General features: G+C 48.6%; 1 protein-coding gene across 3 annotated transcripts in view; it reads right to left on the bottom strand.

Annotated features, from left to right (window-relative positions):
- NRP2 (neuropilin 2) overlaps positions 1-1667 on the bottom strand; it is an 88698-nt gene extending 87031 nt beyond the window's left edge. For 2 of the 3 annotated variants that reach the window (XM_051786841.1, XM_051786842.1), the window contains exon 1: positions 1271-1667. In XM_051786841.1, coding sequence (XP_051642801.1) covers positions 1271-1343 — 73 coding nt within the window. In that variant the 5' untranslated portion in view covers positions 1344-1667. The remainder of the gene's footprint in view (positions 1-1270) is intronic. The other variant, XM_051786843.1, reaches the window with a different exon arrangement.
- Positions 1668-15043: the final 13376 nt, after the last annotated feature.

The raw sequence follows: 15043 nt of genomic DNA, 5'->3' as shown, positions 1-15043 counted from the left end.
TCCTACTTGAACAAAAGATGGGATTTTTTCTTTCCTTTATAACCATAAGGAACGAGGTGATGCCAACAGGCAAGCGAATGTGTGTCGGGAACGTCTGTGCTTCGTTGCTGCAGAAGAGAGGGATTTTCTCAGGCAGCAGAGACTCTCCCACTTCCCTTGTCAAGGGGGAGCTGCTGGCCACGGAGCTCCGGGGCAGCAGAAGGCAGAGAGGCAGGAGAAGGCACACCTCACTGCCATCATCTAACACTGCTCGGGTCAGACCGCGGCTCAGGGCCCTGAGCCATGTCCCGAGGCCCCGACTAACGGGAAGGCAAAGCCGCAGCTCAGCAGCTGCTGGCTTGGCACCACCGTCCTGCCAGGAAGCTCCTGGGCTGCTGAGCGCAGAACTAGCCCCCAGAGAGCAGTGGACGGCATATCCTTTTCCTCTAGGGACTACTCCAGGTCGGGACCCTACTGCCCCCATAAGCCAGACACAAAGCCAGTGCCCCGGGGAGCACAGGGCCCAGCCTCAGCCTGCTCCTCTCCTGTCCCCATGCCGAATCAACGCAAAGACCGGGGCTTCATCCCAGCGCCTCCTGACAGCCCAGCCTAGCTCTTCAGCGAAGACCAGAAAAAACACACTCACGCCCCCAAACCTGACACGAAACCGCCCGGTCCCGGGACAGCCCGGCGTTTGCAAAGTAAGTGCAGGTCCCGCACGTACTGCGGGCAGCCGTTCCCGGGGGGCTGCCCGAAGGGTGCCACCACCGCTAAGCTTCGCCCGCTCCCAGCGCAGCCCTGCATGGCTCCGGCTGCCTGCTCCCTACCAGATTATTTTGATTTCTCACCTAAAGTTTCCCGAGGTTGCAACCGGGCACGCGGACGCGAACGCGAACATCCGGATGCGGGTGTCCGGGATGCGGCTAGTCCCTACTGCTTTCCCACCCTTCCCCGCAGTCTCCCACAAAACCAGTACGCAACTTTCCAATGCGGCTCCGTCCCCTCGCCCCTTACGCCGGGCGATGGGAGCCGCGCGGCTACAACCGCTGCGTGCTTTACCGGGGGGCTGCGGCATCCCCGCCCCGCCGCACGCACGATACCCCCCAAAACCCAAGCTGCGAAAGCTGCGTGGTGCGGCCAATCCTTCATGTATTCCCTAAATTTATTCCCACGCAAAGCGTCTATGCGTGCGCCCGAGACCGCGCCCGGGCACCCAAAAGTTGGGCGGACGGGGAGGGTTCCCTCGCCCACCCGCGGCTGGGGACATCCCTCGTCCCGGAGGGCGCCTTACCTGTCTCTGCTGTGCCTCCGGCGGCGGGCAAGCACAGCCCTAGAAATCCCCACGCGAGAAGAAACGTATCCATCCTTCGGAACAAATTATATTTAAAAAAAAAGCCACCACCAAACCCACAACACACGACCCGAGGCTGCGGGGCCGGGCTTCGCCTCCCTACCCCGGGCGCGCCGCGCCGCGCCCCGCGTGGGCGCCCCACTGGCGAGCGGCTCCGGCGGGGCTCAGCGAGGGGCGGCGACGCTCCCCGGGCCGGGGCTGCGGGGCGGGCGGTGCCGGCGGAGCGCCTCTCCCCTAGGGCGACCCGCGGGGCCGGCGCCTCGGCATCCCCCGGGGCGCGGCGGCGGCGGTGCGGGCTGGGGCGCCGTCTGCGCCTCCTCTCCCTCCCCGCCGGCGCCTCGCAGCCTTTTCAGGCAGGGCGGCATGTGGCTGTCAGCGCCGAGCGCCGGCACCGCCCCCCGCGCCCCCCCGCCCGCCCGCGCACCGCCCCGCGCCCGCGCAGCGCGCCCCGCCCCGCCCCGCCCGCGGGCACCGCGGGGGCCCCGCAGCGCCGGCGCGGGGGCAGCGCGGGGCGCGGAGCGGCCCCGGGGAGCCGGGCGCGTCCCGGTTGCGCTGCCGTCCGCGGGTGCCGCCGGCCCCCTTCCATCCCCGCAGCGCAGGCAGGAACCAAACCCGATGGAAATAACGGCAAAAGAGCCGGCTGTGCGAAGGGAGACACCCAGAAATTGTCGGATGGGGGAGCATCAGGACAAGGATTGTCCCTGCTCGCGGGCTTTCGCCGCTGCCGGCCGAGACCCAGGAGCGCCGAGCCTCCACCAGAGCCGCCTGCCAGAGCAGGGAGCGGGAGCGGGAAGCACACGCTGCCTCACTCCTGGCACCCGCGTTGCGGTGCAAAGGCTGCTACCGCGGACAAATGCAAACCCGCTCCGGGACTGCACCGCAGTTGGTTTTCACGCTCCAAACCCGTTTTCTGCAAGATGCTCTCTAAAAACACAAACCGAGAACAGCGTTCACATAGTCACCCTAACACTGCTCAAAAAGTTTGTTCGCCTTTGACTTGAGAAGGTTAGGAGTCTCCACCCGGCCTGGAACCGCCGGGATCTTGCGTTTACTCGTCTCTTAAATTCACAGACCGCAACAGGCTGAATGGTACCTGGCAAGATGGGGCCAACTCACACCTCCATGCTGTTTGAGAGGTGAAATTTCAAAACATAGAAGTGAAATGAGTCCTAAAACCCAGCAGCAAAAAGCTGTTTAAAAGCAAATTATTTATGTTTTTGATCAGTCCTTAGATTGTAGATTCCAACTTTCAAATAAACAGTAGACAAAAGGATTAAAGCTACGTTATCTCAGTTTTTTTAAAGTTGGTAATTAGCGAAGAGATACTGGCATGTGGCAGAAGTGAGATACATCATTGTGTGGGTGAGAGGGAAAGTAAGAACGTTTCACTGGTATTCATTTAGGGTGATGAGACTAATTATTTTGTACTCTGCTGTCTATCAGTTATGGGTAGCATCACCAGCTCACGTCAATGAAATCACGATGCCAACCTGTTTAAAGTGCATTCACACGACACAAATGCATTGAGTTCCTCTGAGGCCAGTGGAAGTTCATTGACAGCAACAGATTTGGCCTGACAGACAGATCTGATATTTCAGCCGTTACCCTGAGGGCTGTAGCATCCGTCTTCCTTCTCTGTGTTTTGATACCTGATTTTGCATCTTCTGTGTCTCAAGTGTGCTCCAAAACCTGCTGAAGTCAATGCAAAGCCAGTGGCAACAGAGTCTACTGCCTTATGTATTGTATTTTGACTTTGAATTATGCAACTATTATTTACTACTCGCTTATAGTTAGACTACTATCAAGCTAGCGAAGTGTGATTTTTTGTGTGTATAAATAGCCCTTGCAAACCATAACACAGATATCAGAGCGTAATATAAACCCACAGCATGAATCATTCCTCTCTTAAGACATGCATGGAAAAGGAAGAGGTTACCAGGCCCCATTTCACATGCGACAGAGCACAGGGGCAGTAGTTCTCCCCTTACGGGAGTGCAAACGCAACCTTGAACTGATAACAGCTCTGATCTGATATTGAGTGAAGAGAAGATAACCCTAGGAAAGAAAGTGGTGATGGGAAATGAAGTTACCTGCTGCTCCACAGAGGTTTCTCTCAGCTGTTTTTCAAGATCTCTCCACAAATCCAGCCTTCTGTTTTAGTGTCAGATCTCACATTTCCTCTCCCCAACATGTCTCTGTCAGGAAAGGCAAGGCACAACTACAGTACCGGCCAGTGAGACTGCAGTTTCTACCACTGCAGGTGTTAAGGACAGGATGATAATAGAGCTGGTGACACCTACTAGTCCAGCTTAGGTACAAGAGTGTCAAAAATACTCCTTTGGGGAGCATTTAAGACTCTGATCCTCGAGGTCTCAGGTTTGAAGGCACTGAGCACAAGGTGATGCTATGTACCTTGAACTTACCTCTGCCTGTTTCCAGGGACAGCTGCTGCTGCTGCTGTGGGCATTGCTCTGTGCCCCAAGCAAGGCTGGACCTCATCGGCTCTCTGTGCTGGGAAGTCCTGCTTCTGCCAAAGGGCTCAGGACTCTGGTCACTGTTCAGTTGTCCTGTGGGTATTTAAAAACCACAAGTAAGTGCTCACCCAACCCATTGGGAACTGCAGCATTTTTCTGTGTCTGTATGTCAGAAACATCCACAAAACCTCACTGAAAATGAGACAGTATGTAATTTAGTGGTACTGTAATATTTAATGTACCATCTGCATTAAATTTGGTTGAAGGAATTTTGCAGCCCAAGCATTAGTCAGAGCTGTGACGCAGTGAAATTTCTCCCATCTCTCCTCCCCTCCAGAAGAAAGCCTTTGCCTCCTCAAATGCTGTCTAGTTCCCTGCTGCTGACCCGAGGGCTTGCACACCTGGGGTTTTCCCTGGCACTCTTGAGCTCTGCTCTTCTCTTCCCTTTAATTGCAGCTCCTTTTAAACACTGATCATACAGCCTCATTTATTTTCAATTACAGCTTCCTTTTTCTAAACGAGTCCTTCTCTCCCAACGAACTGACCATCAGGAGGTGTCTGTAAAGCAGGAAACCCCCAAGTTTTTCCTTAGAGCCTTTCTCAATCCTGACTTAAAATAAAACACAATTAAAACCAAGGCGCCATGTATTCCCATAACCTTCTCTGGGCTCCAGAGTAGCTGGACAAACAGGGTGTCTCCCCCAGTTTTATGTCAAAACATACTATTTCCAATGCAGATCTTGACAGCCTTCCAGAGAAAACAACACGGCAGGACTGAAACAGGGTTAGGAATGAGAGCAGGGAAAAATGATACCCGGCCCAGATAAAACCGTAAGTATTGTCAGCCAGCAGGAGAGCAGGGACTCAAACATTTTTGGCAGGGTATCCAAGGAGCGGGAGCGCAGGGCATGGGGGCAGACAGCATGGGTTGTCTCCCAACTCCTCACAGGACCGCAGACTTTTTGTTGCAGTTTTCCTCCTTCAGACAGTGCTTTGAGATCCTCAGCTAAAAAGCTCTAAGTGCTTCATATAAAATGTTTTTATTAGTCTATCAGGTGCATGATTACAAGATCTCGTTTTATAGCCACAAATAGCCAATAATTACCTTAGCATCCCATTAGCCCTAGTTTTCAACCAGACTATTTACTGGGGAATTTGTCCATACTCAGAAAGCAGTCCAATATCTCAAATTGTAGAGAGCAATTTGGCACGTTGCATTCAAGTCCATAAACTTCCAGTCTAGAGGTGGCTTAATTAACAGCCTGCTCTGTTAATTTTTCATGGGGAGTACCATGTCTGCTAATCTGCTAAGCAGCGGCTGCAGAGCAAGCCCAGAGGCTGCCCCTTCAGCTCTGGGGGTACTGTAGCAAGCAAGTGCTTGCCCACCCCATTACTGCCCACCCACTCCCACTCCTGTCCATCTCATTACTGCCCACTCACCCCGTTATTGCTCCCCTCCTTCTAAAGTGTCGTCCCCCATTTTTCCAGCTGCCAAACTGTCTGCGGGGCATCAGGGGGCTACTTTCTCCCCTTGGCTCTCCTGCTCACAGATATTTTGTACAGGAGGAGCATTGTTGCTGTGCAGAGGCTACTCCAGTGCTCAGGCTGCCCAGCTGCAGAGTGGCCTGAAGCTCAGGCAGCCATGTGGGGCCTGGGCCAGTACTGCCCTGCTGCAGTGCCAGGAGCTGGCAGAGGGCTCTGGGGAGGGTAGGAAGGCAACACTGCTGCAGGGAAAATGAGGGGAGTGCTGAGACAGCCAGGAAAGAAGAAATGGAAAGAAGGAGGAAAAAAGCAGAAGTAAAAGGAGAGAAGAGTGGAAAAGGGAGGTGGTAAAAGAAACGAAGACATAGAACAAGGGGATGGGGAAAAATGAATAAACAGCAGAAAACAAGGAAGAGTACAGAGGAAGCAAACTAATGGAGTTAAAATCCATCTTTGGATTAGCGGAGAGAGGGAGAGTGATTCCTCTTGGCTCTGGAGGTGCTGAGCCATGGGAGGGGTGCAGACTTGCTGCTGGGGGCCTGCTCTGAGGAGCAGCCTGTGCAGGGGGGGGAAGCAGTGGTGCCTACAGGGGGGAGGAAAGCCCCTGCATCTACAGAATTAATAAAAAAAGCTTTCAGACTTCAGCAGGCTGACTAAATTAGGCAGAATATAAAGGTGCTGTATTATTTCTCAATACAGCAGTGGTATGAAAGGAGGCAATGGGTTTCTTTTGAAGCAGCTGCTGTGTAATCCAGGGCTTTCAGGTGTACTTCAACCAAACCCTCTCCTGGTTTCAGCAGGTTAACTTCATTAAAGGCTCCATCTACTGCTTTAATGTTCACTAAAATCCCACTGGGTGGGTACATTAGGCAGAAATAACCCCCACAAGATGATTGCATGCTGTTGTTTGGCACAGTGAATGGACCTGGAAGGGGAAATGGAGGAGGGGAGGGGGCACACAGTGACCAAGGCTGGAAGGACAGATCCTGAATTACTGTAGTGTGCCAATGGGCCTGGCCTTTTTTCTAAGGGCATCAGAAGCCACTGCAGCAAAACCCCAAGCCTGCAGGGAGCCATCCCTCCTGACCCCATCTCCACAACTAATGTGCTTGGCTCCCTCTCTCCTTTGGTATGCTCCTTTGCCATGTTCCTTCACCATGCAGTCGCTGGTGCTGGCCCATGGCTTGCAAGGAAGCTGTTGATCCTCCACAGCTTCTCCTCACCTGCAAAGAGGAGACCGTGGAGCTGTAAAGGCCATCTGTTCCTCCAACAGACCCTGGCAATTCTGTGGGCTTTGCTACTGAGGGCTTTGAATGGAGCTCGAGTTTCTTACCCCACTGTAACTCTGAGGTGCAGTTAAGTCTCTTGAAAAATCAAATAACCTCCTGCTAGTATGAGGTGACCCAAGCTCTGTGTGTTCAACTGCTAAAAGCACCCGAAATGGCCCATTTTCCTACCCACAGGGCGGCACATGGTCAGCTTCACGGTGGAGAAGCTCCACTTGGACCACACTCCAGATAGGATCAACAGCAAATTTTCCACAGACTGAATTAGAGGGACACATTTGTGGACCTCTACTCAGTTACAGCCACAAACCAAGGGCCTCATTTAAAGACTGCTGAATCTGGTGGGAGTTTATCTATCAACTTCACTGAAGACTGGATGTGACTGGATGTGACCCAAGTGGTTGAGCCCTGCAAAGCCAGCATGACATCTTTAACTGTAAGTGCTGCCGCTGGCTGCCGGCGGGCTGGCTCCCATGGTGTGAGTGTCATGTTCTGTAGTAAGCACTTACAGGGCTATGTGCTCAGTGTTAGAAAGGGCCATGCCACAGTCTTATTAAAACACCTCCTTAAAAATCCACAAATTCTTAAACCAACAAGTCAGTTAGACCCCCCCTCGCCTGAAACTTGGCAAATAAATTCTTAGGACAGAAGCTGTTTCTTTTTTCTTATAAACAAAATGCCATTACCATGCTTTGGCTCTTGGCTTGATAGATCCTGGCAAGGAAATGCATGTGTATATTTTAAAGAGAATTCTCCTTTGCTTATCATGGTTTAGCTTTTGACCTCACCCCTCTTCCCCCTCCCTCCCCATGCCCAGGCACATTCCTGCGTTGACTTCCGTGGTGGTGGTAAGTTGCACAGCCCTCCCAGCAACTGAGGTTAGACACTCCCTCCAGCAGATAGCACATTCTTCTGGAGCACTGTCATGGGGGAAAGCCTTGAGCTATGAAAGGTTTTTTTTTCCCTTTTAATCTATTATTTTCTTTGATGTTCATTTTAAAATAAATTATTGTACCTTATTTGTATTATGGTACCTGGCTGTGCAAGGACTGGGACCTCTCTGCTGTCCAAACAGAGAGTCAGAGACAGTTCTTGCCTCAAACAGTTTACAATCTGAAGAGACAAAGCAGACAAAAACCAAGAGCCAGATACAACATGGATGACAAGCCTGTGGATTACTTTTGCATTTAGTTAAGTTGTAAACTGTTGAGGGAGAGATTGTCTTTTGACTATGCCTGTGAAATATCAGAGGTAGGAACTTCTGATGCTGCTGGATACCCAGCTGTTTGGAGATGGGTTTTTAACATAGAACACTTAGGTGAGGATGTCCCAGAAAGTCAGTGATTCCTAAGGGCACCACTGCTTTTCACTTGATGTTACCTAGCATAAGTCAGTGATCTCAAAAAGCAATCTCACAACAGAAAAAGCCATGTATAATCTGCTAATAAAAGACAGATGAGAATAGATCTAGAGGATCCCAGCTGATAGCTGGAAGCCAGGCTGAGCTGTTTTCATTATAGCCAAGCAGTCCTGTGTTTTGAGAACATTTCAGAGCATGTTTGGCACAGAACTTATGTACATGCTTACCTTCCTAAAAATTTCTTAGTGGTGCTATGATGTTATTGGAGACAGCTCTGCTGGATGTATCAGGCTGAAGATCATCTTCATAATCCTCCCTTTGACATCTGTGCACATTTCAGGTCAGACCTCACATTCATGCTGCTTCCTAGACAAGAAATCTCTAATCTCATAGGAGCTCTACCCTGCTTCCTTTCCCTTTCTGTGAATGTTTTGAGTCACAGTCCTTTCCCTCTGGGGATGGGGCCGCTTCCTTATCATTGCAGAGTAGATCTTTTTCAAGGGGTGTCACCCCTCTCTCCTCAGGATCCTGCACAGAGACTCCATTGATTTTCTAGTGTAACTTCTCATGGAAATCAATGGTGCTGAGGCTGCTTTGCAGTAAATAGGGTGGCACTGAAGTCCATGCCTCAAATAACTGCACTGGATGGTCCACCAGGGAACTGGGACCTGAAGAACAACAGTCAGGAAGCAGACCATTTTCTGGGCAGCTCCTACAGCAGGGCAGTGTTTTCACTCTGTGCTCAGCTGCCTTCACAGGACCTTAGGAGCATGTGGCCCTCTGCAAATTCAGAGTGTGCTTTTCAGAAGTTCAAACTTATGGCTTACCAGCAAGAATTTGCTTAAGTAAAAAATGCACTAGAATAACTATTATCAGGCACTCCAAACTGAGGGGTGGGCTTGTGGCCATGCTGCTTCAGATTTGGAGAATCAGTAGATTCTTTTGGTCTTTCTGAGGCAGACAAGTGACCCAAGACCCACCCCGGTGTAACCCTGTGGGGTACCCGACCTTTTCTACGGCAGTATTAGACCTTTACTATACTTTGTTTCATTTCCACATTAGCAAAGTGGGACTGCTAATATCTTTTCTCTCCCATCCCTTGTCTGACTTCTCTGCTCGATGCTGCACTCCTGAATAGTCTCTCCCCATGCACAGCACAGAGGGTCCAGTGGCTACTGTAATACAAACAATCCCCAGTTGCAGGTTTTCTTTTTCCTCCTCAGTGTGCTACATTTATCAGCATCAACCATGAGCCCAGCACTGTCAGACTTTCCCTTGCTCTCAGCACCTCAGAGCATTTGGGTTCACAAATCTTGCTATTAATAATACATTGTGCAAAGTTGGTACAGAGCTGAAAGTTTTCCATGTGTGTGCTGCAGTTTGATTGTAACTGTGGGTATCATTATCATCAAAGAGACTGAGGAATGGCAGCTTTTAGTTAAACAAATGGAAAGCTGTATTTAGTCTCTTTTGCCACATTGTGATAGGAAAGAATAAAGGCTTTTAAATATATTTTACAGCTGCCATTTCTTAGGTTTTTCTGCCTTACAATAGTCTTCGTGATTCTGACTGGGAAGTTGTTGCAAAAGCTTTTTGTTTTTAATCCTCCTATTGAATTAATACATATTAATTGTCTCATTCCTGCGTTTTTTGTTGTGGTTGGAATTTCAGATTGGGGGGGGAGGAGGAGGAGGGACGAACTGTAAAGCATCAACAGCTGAGAGAGGATGCCCTGGGTGTGCAATGAGGGAGGAGGCTTAGATAACACACTGCTAGCGGAGTGTGAAGAAGAAGAGATGTCTCCCTAGAAAGTGAGAAGAAAATCAGCAGAGGAGCCCGGGGCTCTTTGTGTGGAGCAGGGCAGAGGCAGAGCTGGGAAGGGGGAGCTGAAAGAGCTCAGCAGGGAAGCCAGGTGGGAGCAGGGACAATGCTAGAAAGGAGCAGCATGAAAGCATAGTGTTTGATGAGAAATAAGACCTGGACTTGTCATACTGTGGCCACCAGAAATAAATGTCAGTGAAGCAATTAGTTCTGTGAACACTGGGACAAATGAATGCTGCTTTCCTAGAGGTGCTTAGGATGTGGTTGGATCCACAGATATTTAATAAAAGTTGAACTCAGTTTTTTGCTAATGCGATGGCACTAACATGGTCCCTCTGTCCTATCTCCCCTGCTCTTTTTACAAATCTTGCAGGAGACTTGTATTTCTGATGAAATTGCCCAATTGTTCAAAAGTTGCTGTGGCAGCAGCAGAGAAACACATGGTCATATACTATATATAAGCCTCTTCCTTACACACTTAAGCTAAAAGTATATATGTATATCCTAGTGCTTGCAACACAGTGCTATCCCAAAGGGCTACATGTAGTTTAGGAAAGCCATAGTGGTTGCAGTTACCCCATTTTACATGGCATAACACAGAAATACTAGACCCATTCCAGGCAGAGCAGAGGTCCCCATGCTCCTTGCCACCACTCACCTTGTTCCTTTGTGCTCTAAGAAACATTTTGACCTCTCACCTGCTGAAAACACGAAAGCAATGGCTTTCTCTTCCAAGTGCTATAAGACATTTGGACCAAAGAGGCCCAAAAAAGTCCATGTGAGCTCCCTCCTTCTCTCAGCTCAGTCCCACAGCACAGCCACAAGTCCCATGCGCACCAGGTCCTGGGGGGCTGTCACCCAGCAGAGACTGGTTACAGTGCTGATGCCAAACAGAAGGTGAGCAGCAAAGAAGCCCCATCTGTTAAACACATGAAAGGTGAATTGACATGAGCTCAAGCCAAGTACTGAAATGTAGCTGTGAATTTGAAAGCTTTGTTCCAAAGAAACAAAGTCCCACTTTAAAATAAATCCAAAAAGTCCCATCCTGCTTCCACTGAAGTCAATGGCAAAATTCCCACTGGTTTAACCAGGAACAGAATCAGGCCATTCCTAGACAGATTTACAGCCAACACATGCTGTAACGCTTGCATACTGCATGTGCTTACTTCTATTTCCAGCCATGTTAAAAAATTATAGCAAATGCCTATGGATTTGTGCATATGAGTTATTGTGCTGCTAATGAGAGGAAGAATTACCAGAACACAGTTTAGATGGTCATCCTTTGCCAGCACAGATGAAATTGCTGGGTCATTCACCAGCCTCATATTGCTGTTTATGCCATTAGCATTTCCATTAGAATTATTGCAAAATGTAACTGTTTCTTTTTCGGTTTTTTTTGGTGGATGTGGGGAGGGACTGTGTTTGTAATTAGTGCTCCTAAGGAACTGGAACCTAAGCTGAAGGCACACTCTTGGGCCACACTGCAGCCACTAATGGGACACTCCTCTGACAGGAACACTTCTGCTTAACTGGAGCAGTAGAAGTTCAAGGTATAGAAACAAACAGAAACAACTTCTTACAGCTGAAGGCTTCTACACATGCTACATATAATGCACACCTGCTCATGCATTAGAAAACTTTGCCTAATTCTTTCCCACATGGTCCTTGCTTTGGGCAGCTGAGTCCGTCCCTCTTAAATGTTAAGAAGTTTTCAGTCTAAACCTCACACAGATCTTGTTTTTCAAAAATGCTGCTTGCAATGAGTGGGTTTCTCAGAAGCTGCTGTTTGCCAGTCCCTTTGATAACTAGGCCTCATGTTCTTTGCAGCTATCATTACAAAAAAAAAAAGAAGAAAATCAATGCATGGCTGAAGCCTCCCTCCCCTCACTCCTCCCACCCAGAAAAAAACACCATCTATTGTTTTCCTATAATTGATCAAGCATAAACATTCAGCTCTACAGTTTTACGACTAATCGCTCTGCTTCTAAGACACGTGTTCGCAGCTATGCAAGGCACCAGCTGCTGTCATTCCAATGGATATTAATTTATATTGTCTCCCACTCCCGTCCTCCCTGTGAGGATGCACAAAGGGAGTGGGGTGGTGGCGGGCGCTTTAGATGAAGACATCTGCTTGAAAGGCAGACAGTAGCCGTGCTGCTGAGATTGCACCTGGACTTTCACTGGAAAATCAGACACACTAGTTGCTTCCTGGCACTCCAGGCTTCAGTAATCACACAGGGTTTTGACTACAGTTATTTACTTATTTACCTCTCTCCAAGGGAAATGAAATGTCTGGACAGAGGGAGTGGAGCAGCTTTCAGGAGCAAAACAAAGCTGATTGAAATAAAATATCACAAACGTGTGGTGCAGCAGCAGGTGGGTGAGGAGAGGGAAAGTTGAAGTCTCTAATTTTGTCCCCTGCAAAGGTTCTTTCATGATGGTTGGCTATGCTGAGCTCCTCTCTGGAGAAGCTAGCAACTGCCAGGGCTTCTGTGCAGGATGAACCTCCTATCTGTAGCCTTGGGAGGAGGACGTGGAGAAGAGGAAAGAGGACTTGTTGATTGTCCTTCTGTGACATCTCACAGACACAGACAGAGCTCAACACTGGTGGCTTGAGCTGGTGACCCTGCTGCAGCATACAAAGTTTGTCTCTCTCTCACCCCACAGTCATCTCCCAATAATCAAACTTAAAAGCATCACACACAAATTCATGAACCCTCACTATCTGCAGTGTGATGGCCACAGCCCTGCACACAGTGGGCACATGGGAGGTTCACAAACCACCATGGAGTCTGCCACAGACCTCCTCTGGGATTGCTGTGAGCTGCTTCTCCTTCAGCTGGCACCCCAGGGTAAAGGCCTGTGCACAGGGACATACCTAGACAGCCTGTTCTGCTAAAGCATTCAGATGCTATCTCCCAGATAAAACAAAGCTGAGAGCTTGACTATAGGGGATATGAAAGATATCTTTCTCCTAAGAACGGGGCTGTTTACCAATTCCTTCGTGTTTGCCAATCAAATACCAATGTAACTGGGGTCACATTACACTATGGCTGTCAGCTATAAGTGCATACTGTGTTTTTCATGTCCCATCCTGGTTTGCCGTGTTGTGTTGCTGTTTCACCCACAGAGGCAGCACTTGAAGACTTTTTCTTATTATTTGCCTAGTGATTTTGCTTTGAAGCCCTGATCCAGGCTTGGATCTGGTGCTATCACATCCCATGCAAATGACTAGTGAAAAGTTTACTAAGCAAAGAAGCTGGTTAAGCAGCTGTTCTGTGGCATTTAATTACACTAGTAAAGAGCTGCGGGGCTGTAGTGTGCAGTTCAGATGTGAGGTGCTGTTTGCCCATACTTCCAGCAGTAATTTTTCAAAATAAAGAACTCAGCTCAAACTGGAGACATATTTCACTCCTTTTAAGACATGGACAGACATGAAAGTTTGGCATTCTTTTTTTTACAGTGTCTGAGCTAGCAGGGTTTCTGAGACAAATCTAAAAATCTTTTTTTGTTATTACATTACATGCCTGAATTCCCACTGCTGTATACCACATGAAGTCACTTACCCTCTGTGAGTTGGTATAAAATACTTCTTCTGGTGCAGAATTCATATCTAGGCATGCTTTGGTTTTGACCAAGGTAAATGAGAATGTGTGTGACATCTTTCTTCCCTGTTTTTTTTTCATTAGCTTCAGCTGAACCTATCGATTCTTTTGGTAATCACCTCAGAGCCTGTAGTTATGGGAGGTGACACAAGCATCTCTTTTTCCTCTGCAAAATTTGCTCCATTCCCTGAGCTCATGGTTTCACTCCTCTACTCTCCCTGCAGGTCTCCAGAGATCTCTGCTTCCCCAGGGATGTGCTGGTCGTGAGGCACTAGCCATGTGAAATATTAGTGTCCCTCTATATACACACCTTTAAATAAGTCAAGGTATTTGGGATAAAAATGTTATTTTTGGCAGCCCTGTTCCTTTGCCACAGCCACTGCAAGGAAGAAGCTAAGGAGCACTGACCGTTGTGCCATTAGACACTTTTGATTGACTAGTCCCACTAAAATATATGACTCCTCAAAAATTATGCTGGGAAGTTGTACATTTTAACAGACGCTCACCACCCCCTTCTTTTCTATAAACAGAGAAGACAACTCGAAGGGGCAGGCTGCAGATGGTATTGTTTGTCTCTTAGTGACACTCATATCCCAGGTTGAAGTTTCATGGGTAATTGTACCCAGGCCAGTGGTAAGTCAATATCTCTGATGTAGCATCCATTTAAGGGGCTGCTTTCTAGCTGCACTCTTAGGCAGAGACCTAAGGTCTCGTGGCAGATCAGGGAAGAGTCATATCTTGCAGTCTCATGTTCCCCAAAACTCTTCCACTGGATTTCCCAGTTCATTACCCACACCTTCTGTCAAGGTTGTCCAGATTCCTAAGCGCTCTGAGTCAGATGATATTGGAATGATTTACCGAGGGTGTGAGATGACAAACAGACTGGCAAACTTTTTCTTGTGGCCTTGGCCACTCAGACAGCTTGGAAAGAGCTTGGGGAATGAAAAAGGCTATGCTATGAAGCATAGACAGCACAAACTTCCACTGCTCCAGCCTATTCCATCCATATCTACACAGAAATCCTCACAGAGTATGCATACACTGAGGGGAGCAGCAGTGTTTGGGTTTTTTTATTTTATATTAGATAAACTCTTAGATGTAATCCGGGATCAAAATCTTACAGTTTGCCCATGCATTGCTCTGTTTACTGCACCCATGCAATACAACTCTATGTAGAAACCTGTATTTGAAACAACAGTTGTTTTTTTTTTGCTTACCTGCATTTTGGATTTTGTCAGAGATTTCTGTGTGCAGCCAGTGCTCCCCTCCATGCAGGAGATAGCAGGGTCTCCCTCTTGAAAGGGTTAATTGTGTGGTGTTTGTAAAGATCTTGGAGAGCTCCAGTCTGCAAGTGCCAAATCATCTCTTTCTTGGTCTCGCTTCCAAGCACTATGATTCTGTGGGCCAAATGCAACTTACTTTTACACATACTGTAGCTCAGTCCAAGGGAGAGTAAAAGTGCAGCTGAGATCTCCAAGCCCTTTTCTATACACGCATGGTGCCTTCATGCTCTGGGGCTCTTCTGCAGGAGGGACTCACGTGGGTCAAACTATTGGGGCACCAAGGCTATGGGGACACCTGTTTTAGGAAGGCACAGAACATCTGTAAAACAGCTACACTAAACACTTTATCCAGCCTCCAGGGCCTCGTATCACAGAGGCGAAAGGGGAGAATTTCATCCTCCA

This window comes from Manacus candei, unplaced genomic scaffold (assembly GCF_025592945.1).
Source record: "Manacus candei isolate 608988 ecotype Guabito, Panama unplaced genomic scaffold, ASM2559294v1 h1tg000023l, whole genome shotgun sequence".
Taxonomy (NCBI): domain Eukaryota; kingdom Metazoa; phylum Chordata; class Aves; order Passeriformes; family Pipridae; genus Manacus; species Manacus candei.
The sequence above is the reverse complement of the archived record's forward strand: the minus strand, read 5'-3'. Positions and strand labels throughout refer to the sequence as shown.